At 46.5% G+C, this 8606-nt stretch overlaps 1 protein-coding gene across 2 annotated transcripts in view; it reads right to left on the bottom strand.

The window, feature by feature from the left end:
• Positions 1 to 3564: 3564 nt before the first annotated feature.
• Positions 3565 to 8606, bottom strand: part of LOC133129339 (SPRY domain-containing SOCS box protein 4-like) — a 41704-nt gene continuing 36662 nt past the window's right edge. For both annotated transcript variants that reach the window (XM_061243350.1, XM_061243349.1), the window contains exon 3: positions 3565 to 4565. In XM_061243350.1, the coding sequence (XP_061099334.1) occupies positions 4438 to 4565 (128 nt within the window). In that variant the 3' untranslated portion in view covers positions 3565 to 4437. The remainder of the gene's footprint in view (positions 4566 to 8606) is intronic.

Genomic DNA, 8606 nt, shown 5'->3' with positions numbered 1-8606 from the left:
ACACCTCGCATTACACATCACTGCGCAAAATCGCACCGCAGAGATGCTTCAAAACGTCCCCTTGCGCAGATTAACATAGGGCAATCATCGCTATGCTAATTAAAATATCTGCAGCATAAACAGCTCTTTAACCCTTTAAGATGTAAGATCACAAACGTAATTGAAATGTAAGTGAACATTCTAATGTTAATAAGTGAATACCCTGGTGTAAAATACAGCAATGACCAGTTTGAAATACAGCTGTTTCAAAACATAGCTTCAGCTGGTCAAACCATGTTGAGTATGGAGCTGGTCTATCCGGTCAACCAGCAACCAGCTGTTTTTTTCAGCAGGGTATTCTAATGTTCATAAGTAAACAATCTAATACTGTTGTGACAATTACAGGTAAAACTAGAATTACCCAAGTTTTATAATGCTCAGAACACTTAAAATATTGAAAAAAGCATTCCATAAAACCTGCTCTTCGAAGGGTTAACACAGGCCTGCCATTTGTCTGTTAGATATTTCCCCATCTTAAAAAAAAAAGCCTTTCTAATCTAAAACTATACAAGTACCAAAGTTTGCTTTTCCTCCTGCCAGCACTGCAGTCTTTCAGCTGAAGGTTGAAATAAAGTCTGCAGGCAAGAGAAGATAACCATATAATCTCCCTTTGAGTGATGACTCCAAGCTCTGCTGCTGGGAAAGTCTGGATGCACTTCCACACTGCAGAATATCTGCATCCATATAATCGATGGCAGCATGACAAGCCTGCGACAGAGCCGTGCCCGGGAGAGGGACCGGAGACGGAGCGCGACGCCGCGGACTAATCCGGCCTCTCAGCACAAACCGTCAGGAGGGGGCACAGCGGTGCTGAGAGGGACACGTTAGTGCTCATACAGAGCTTTCCTCCAGGGTCTTAAAACTAATTACCCTCATTTGAGATTCATAGCGGCGATAGAGCACACCCTTGCCTTTTTTTAAGGGTGGTGATTGGACTGGGGGGGAAGGGAAACTGCTACGGTAATGCATAGCGTTAGCTGCCACCCCCTTTACTGCACCCGGTAACCCATTTTCCCTCCTCTAGCCTGTACTAATAAAGCCGTGAATGAGAGAAAAGAGGGCTGTGTGTGTGTGTTTGTGTGGATGGGGGAGGGGGTATGCTTGAATATCCTACATATGCCCACAGCAGAACTCAGCAAATGGTCAAAGCCTGGAAAAGTACACAATGCCTGATAAAACTCTGCTGCAGTCAGTTGAGGGGGTCCAATGGGAGCTTGCGATTTCACGAGCAGGGATTGCTGGGTAATGTAGTTACAGCAGAATTTGGCAAATGGCCAAAGCCTGGAAAAGTACACAATGCCTGATCAAACTCCGCTTGCTATTTCATGAGCAGGGATTGCTGGGGAATGTAGTTTATGGAGGAAGACTTGTTATATAGCACACTAAAAAAGCGCTCCATGGACAATCGTTTGCGTGATGAGACTGCGGATATCCAACCAATAAAACCATTCATTCATCTCTGGGCAAAATTATGACCAATTAAAGGCCACCCAGCAGGTTGGTCAGCCAGTCAGCATTGTATATGATGTAGGGCACATCACACACTGAGGACCAATACCGTCGAACCCATGGGTAGGTTATGGAGGAAGACCGTTCAAACTGTTATTCATCACGCAACAAATGTGCCACATGGATAACCTTTTGTGTGATGAGACTGCAGTTATCCCGCCAAATAAAACCTTGTTTGTCTCTGGGAAAAACTAAAGCCAATTAAACCCCACCCAGTGGCTCGGTCAGCCAGTAAGCATTCGTATGGTCAGAATTCCATACCATGTAGGGCACATCACACACTGAGGACCAGTGCCTTAGAACAGTGGTCCTCACTCCTGGTCCTGAAGAGCCAAAGAGTATGCTGGCTTTTCTTGTTACTCAGCACTTAATTGATCAATTAAATCAGTTAATTACACGGTGAACTCGCCTGGTTTCTTGGGACTGAATTACTTGCTGATATTAAGGCAAAAAAACAAAAAAAACAGCACACCCTACGACTCCAGGACTACCGCTTCAGAACATTGTTCCTCAAGAGCAAATAACTGCTTTCTCCTTTTACCTGGAGGAAAAGAAATCAGGGCCAGATTTGGATTCGGGGGCCAGATTCACTTATTCCCACCTTAGACCGACCTGCTACTTGACAATCTATAACGGTGGCAGACAACAATGTTCCTGGAGACCTACAGTTTTTCCACCCCAACCCTAACAAAGCACACCTCAAGCAACAGTGAGAGATCTTGAGGTGCTAATTAGTATAGTCAGGTGTGCCAAATTAGCGTTGAAATGAAAACCTTCAGGATGGTAAATCTGCAAGAACAGGGTTGGTTACCACCACTTTAGAAGACGTGTTCCGAAGACACCAGTCGCCCCAGGGGATTTATACCACTTACAATGTGTGAAAGCGGCAGTCTGCAATTTCTGCAGTGATGAACAATTTACCCCCAAACCATCCAAACTGCCTCTTCACGATCCGTATCAAACCCTCACATTTTTCCGTGGAGGGAGAAGCCGTCCCCCCGGTCAGTGATTGACCGATAATGAGCGGCACATTTTAATGGTGGGGCTGTCACTTCGCATGGCTGCCCATTGTTTCGAGTCATCAAACCAATTCTCTCCCATTTCACAAAACACACCGTTTCCCTGGAAACGTGCCCGGTTTCGAGCGGAAGCCCTTTCCGTAATACTGAAAGGAGAATTCTGGTCAGAGTAGATAAGAGAATCCGTCTTTTTCAAAAAAATAAAATCGTGACAAAACCTAGCATTCACCCGGCTGGTATGAGCTCGAGGGTCTAGCCCCCTCTCCGTTGTTGGCGAGGTGTCTAACTTCATATGTTTTTTCATATTTCTGTAATAACTCACGCAAGTGTTTTTCGAGCACAGGAAACAGCCCGGCTTGCCGTTATTACTCCAGAGTACACATTCCCTTCATCCGGAGGAGTAATTTCACAATTAACAAACTAGAGAGAAAATTTATCAATGTCATGTTCGGCTGAAAAATATTAATTACATAGAAAATTTTGACTGAATAGCATTGCAAAGTGACAGACAGGGAAAGGGGGGAGAGAGAGGGAGAGGGAGAGGGAGCAGGAGGGAGAGGGAGAGGGAGCGTGAGGAGTAATGTCACACCTCTTTCTGCACTCCAGAGCACTGAAGAGTTTTGAGCCTACTTTGGACTGCATACATAAATCTCACTGGCCACTGCAATGTCCAGACACCGCTGGTGCCCTGAAGTCCTCAAGTCAACAGCACGACTCTCTGATGGACTAGTACGAGTGTGTGTGTGTGTGTGTGTGAGAGAGTGGTTAAGTGTCAGAAAGTGTGTGCTTCCACAATATCTCCAGTAAAATGTACTGATATTCCCCTAACAGTACCTTTAACAGGCTTGCTACGATTGCCATGGCAATGAAGACAGTTGCTGTAAAATGAGGGTTTAAGCAAAGGCTACACTGGGACCTACAACGCAACGCCTTCCTGCTTCTCCTGACCAGGAAAGACGACATTTGGACCTGAGGAACCAGCACAACAGCGTCCGTATTCGTAGGCATCATAATTCATTTTTATTCACATTTTAAAAGCAAAGGGCATCATTGTCCTTACAGTACATTCCACCACCTCTCATGACACGATGTCCACTCTCACATCAGAGCTGAGCAGGCAGACAGATCTAAGACATTGGAAATAATAATAATAATAATAATATAATAATAATAATAATAATGTTTAAAAAGCAGCATCTTGTTAAAAATAAAGTGTGGTGACAGAAACAGGTGTATTGACCTGCGTTGTAAACCCCTTTGAATTAAAAAATAAAGTCAGTCTAAAAACAATAGTTATGATACCAATCTTAAAATCATCAGAACCAGAATCCACACGTATTTAAATAGCAGTTTCCAAAAACCTACACTCAAAAAGAAAAAAAGAAAATTAACCTTTGGAGTACAGCCTCCTTTTTGAAATAAAAGATCATTCAGGTAAAACAGGAAGCTTGGTGACACAGAGCCACCCAGTGACTGGATCTTGCTTCTGATTGGTTGACTGAAGCAGAGTCTCCTGGTGATTGGTCCAGGTTGGTGATGTGCTCAGTATGTGGCACATAATTACGAGGCAGGCTGACCGCAGGAACAGGACCGTTACAGACCGCGGGAACCGGAACGCTACGAATCGCGGTCCACAGAGTCAGTCTCGGGTTTGCGTCTCCGGACAGCCGGGTGGATCCGGCACGTGTACCGGTCCTGAGAGATCCGGCTATAAACACCCCGAAAGCCGAGCCGTGGGTAGTGTGTTTTCGGAACCGGCGCCCCGCTGTCTCCCGGAGCCCCGGGAGGGTTCACGAGGTCGAGGCCGGCCCGGCCCGTTGGTCCTGAGCGGCCGGGGCAGTGGGCCCCGGGAGGCCCCGGGAGGCCCTCCTCACTGGTACTGCAGGTAGTTCTTCAGGGACTGAGGCAGCGGCAGGGTGTGGATCTGGTGCAGCCGCCCGCGGCCCAGGGCCAGCCTGGCGGCACGCCGACACAAATCCAGCAGCGGCAGGGGCTCCGCTGGGAGAGAGAGAGAGGGAGAGATGCCATTAATGTAATGTGGAGGGGGAGAGGGAGAGAGAGAGAGAGAGATAGAGAGGGAGGGAGGAAGAGAGAGGGAGACTTCTAACACACCTTTACTGTAACAACACATTCAGCCCTTTGGCAACATCAAAAGAAACAAAGAATGCACCAAACCAAAATTAACAAAAAAAAGAAAAACTGAAGAGGGGGAGGAGAGAGAGAGAGAGAGAGAGAGAGAGAGAGAGAGAGAGAGAGAGAGAGAGAGAGAGAGAGAGAGAGAGAGAGAGAGAGAGAGAGAGAGAGAGAGAGAGAGAGAGAGAGAGAGAGAGAGAGACAAAGGGGCAGAGACAGGGAGAGACCAAGAAAGAGACTAGGGGAGGGAGAAGGAGCAAGGAAGTGAAGAGACTAGGAAGAGAGGAGATTCTCAGAGTAAAGATAAGACACTGCCCCTTTAGTGGGAATCACATTCGAGTGCAGAAGCCCGCAATACAATGAAACACAGACTAATAATTAAACAAACGGTAAAAATGATGAATACAAACCTACAGAATGGATGACAGTGCAAAAAAAAAAAAAAAAAAAAAAAAGTAGTGCCCAGTCTTTACTGGAATAGGCAAACAAGGATAACGACTATTTACTGGTGTCGGTAGAATACACACTCTGAGATAACAACCATTTACTGGCACAAGCGTAATGCATACCTGGAGGAAAAAAAAAAAAAAAAAAAAAAAAAACAAAACAAACATTAACCGGCCCATCTGCACCGCTCGCTCGACGACCGTTACTACTGACTGTCATGCAATTGAACAGACAAAGGGACAGCGCTTTTACATATCTATTATGCCCACGCGTTGGAGGAATATATATCTGCCCTGACAGGAAAATGTGTGCACGGGCCCAGTACGTGAGAATGGGGCTGAGATCAACAGTTTGCCTGACATCAGTCTGCACATAAATATCTTGTGCAGAAAATGGAGGTGTCATGCCTGTAATTTTCCGGGCAGTTTATCCTCAAGCGGGCGAGTTGCTATTTGAATCGAACTGCGCGATTACTGAACAGAGCCATATTGCCGTAACAAACAACGCTATTATGTCAAGGCAGAATTGAAGCGCTATATTCTGGTGACTACAGATGCAATACAGCTGCTGTTGAACTCTACTCCAACTCTAAGTCTTTCAATACACAGTGGCTTCAGAAAGTATTTGCCACAGTTGGACTCTCAATCTAGTTCTAGACACGTCTCTGCGATAATTAAAGCAAATGGGATGCACCTGACCACAATTTGGATTGGCACAGCAAAGGGTCTGAATCCTTATGCAAATAAGAGATTTCGGTTTTAGATTTTTTTATGAATTTGCTATTATTTCTAAGAGCTTGTTTTCACTTTGTAATTACGGGTCATGAGTATAATTAGGAGTGTGTAAAAAGTGAATGGGTCTGAATACTTTCTGAAGCCACTGTACACACCCAAATATATGTGCCGACTTGCACAATGTCTAACAACAGACACTTAAGAAGGTGAGCGCTCGCCAACCAACTAGCAACCAAAGACGCCGTCTGTTCTGGTTATCTGGGCATGACGTCACCCTCTTTGCATAAACAGGCGCATCTCTGGCACGTGACCCAGACTGCACTTGGCAAAGAACTGCAGCATCATCAAAATCAGCCCATATAAACAGGAAGATTTTATATGTTAATGGAATTCCATTCCACAAGCCACAACTGTCCATTACCCACCAATATAATAAGACTTGAAAAAACAGAAACTGCAACTTCCTGAGTAGATCGGGGGGTAGACCACAGCAGGCTGGGCCTCCAGGCCAAGTCCTCACGAGTTTAGCTTCAACTACTGTACGTCATTAGCGCAATAATAATAATAATAATAATAATAATTCGTTTCTCCTACATCATTTTCAACTGATTAGACTAAGCAGGGGACAATCACCCCAGGAGCAATGTGGGGTTACAGCTGCATGCATCTTATCACCTTATCCGGGACTTGAACCACCAACCTTCCAGTTCCCAGTCACTAGGCTAATTAGCCTCACTCCGACCATACTACGTTCATGCATGCTCGGAATAATGGGTGCCACCAAAAGAACGCTGTTCAGCTTTGATGTTTTGTTCAGCCCTGACGCGTTTTGATCCAGACTCGGAATGACAACATTCACAGGCATTCAATAGGACTTTTCCTAATTGGAAGTTGGAAACTGCCAACTTCCGAGATGCCATTAAGTCGGCCAGGGTTGGCGGAGTCGGCCAGGTTATTGCCTCCTCCTCAGATCCTTCCAATAATGTGCAAGGATCCCACAGAGCCGCCGGCTGGCATCCAATCACACGCTGCAGTGCCGTGGCTCGAAGACTGGAGGACTGCAGCTGTAATTTACGACAAGGGTGCAGGTGGCACAGCAGTAGCTCCCGAGTCACAATATGGCACTCCAAATCTGGAGGAAAATACGACGGGGGGGTGGGGGGGGAAGAGATGTGAAAGGGAAAATATAAATTTCACTACGGGCGTGAATCGGTGCGCCTTTCTAAAGCCGGGGTTTCCAGCTGAGCCTGGCTGCCAGACTGTGGGGCTGTACATAACAAAAGTACAAGAGCAAAATCCAATTACCTCCCAGCCGGCCTGCTCTGCCTTTACGGTAATGGAATAGCGAATATAAAGGCTTTTCCATAGGAAACCCAAGGGTTCCTCTGGGGGACTCGCCCGTCTGTCCGGATGCCTGCTGAGCGCGTGCGTATTGGTGTCTCGGACGGTTACCCAGGGTCCTCATAATGCTGCTGCAATGCAGTGGTGATGTTATAACACTGATAAAACATCCCGCTAACACTGAAAGAACATTTTGTGCTCGCTTTATGGGAATGGCTCAAGCCTCTCCTTTTGGAGGGTGGGGTCAGAAATGAAGGCCGCTAGGTACCGGACGTGGTGTCCTTGACCACACTCAACTCTCAAACACCCGGCAGACAGCGGTTCCAGACCACGCTCATCAATGCTCCTTAAGTTCAATTAGTCCAGCCTGAAGATCTATTAATCAATACGAGACTGCCGCCTGGATGCTTTTCTGACTCCTTTACGACTCTGCCGGGGCTGAACATCTGGACCTCCCGGGTGGAACAGCTTGGACAACATAAACAGACAAAGTAAATAAGCGCATAGTGCATTAATTAGATTAAAAAGCTGTTTTTCCAGGTTCACAGCCAAAGATCAATCAGGCGGTCGGTGAGTGAGTGAGTGAGTGAGTGAGTGAAAGAGAGAAAGAGAGAAAGAGAGAAAGAGAGAGAGAGAGAAAGAGAAAGAGAAAGAGAAAGAGAGAGAGAGAGAGAGAGAGTGAGTGAGAGAGAGAGAGCGTGAGTGAGAGAGAGAGAAAGAGAGAGAAAAGACAGGGAAATCAAGAAAACGTGAATCAGGCAAATGGCATATCCTTGCTCCTTCAAACATCGGTTTGAAGCCATGTCAGTTACAGATGTGGCAGATGAGTGACAGATGGGGAGAGGTAGTTACGCAGGTCGATCTGAACAGGAAAACTTCTGCAAAGGATGCCCTGACTTTTCCTTGCTCAAAGGAAAGATTGGGAGTTCCTAACTTCTACTTCTCACTGCTACAAGGAGCATTTAACAGGTTGGACTTCTCCTTAAAAGATGGCGGACCTCGATCAGCAGCAAGGAGAAAAATAAGCCAATGGAATGCTCCCAGAGAAAGGGAGGGAGTGACTGAGATATAGGGAGAGAAAGAGAGAGCGAGAGGGAGAGAGAGGAGGAGAATATACGCAAGATGCTGAGACAGCCCCATTACCGCATCATGTACGCCCCCCTCTCACCCAGCCCCCAGGGCACTGCAGCCCTTAACCTCCATTACTCTGAGGCAGAGACCACAGGCACGGGGCAGAGCGGCGGCATTCTCCCACACCATAAAACCAAATAAAACAGGAATACCTGCATTACCTGCGAAACGTTGTACAGAACCATATACGCAACAGAGTGAAGAGTCAGCCTAGGCCCGCATGCAGCAGACTCCATATTATGGGGCTTGTGAG

This window comes from Conger conger, chromosome 5, assembly GCF_963514075.1.
Source record: "Conger conger chromosome 5, fConCon1.1, whole genome shotgun sequence".
In the NCBI taxonomy this organism is placed as follows: Eukaryota; Metazoa; Chordata; class Actinopteri; order Anguilliformes; family Congridae; genus Conger; species Conger conger.
This window is presented reverse-complemented; position numbering and strand designations above follow the sequence as displayed.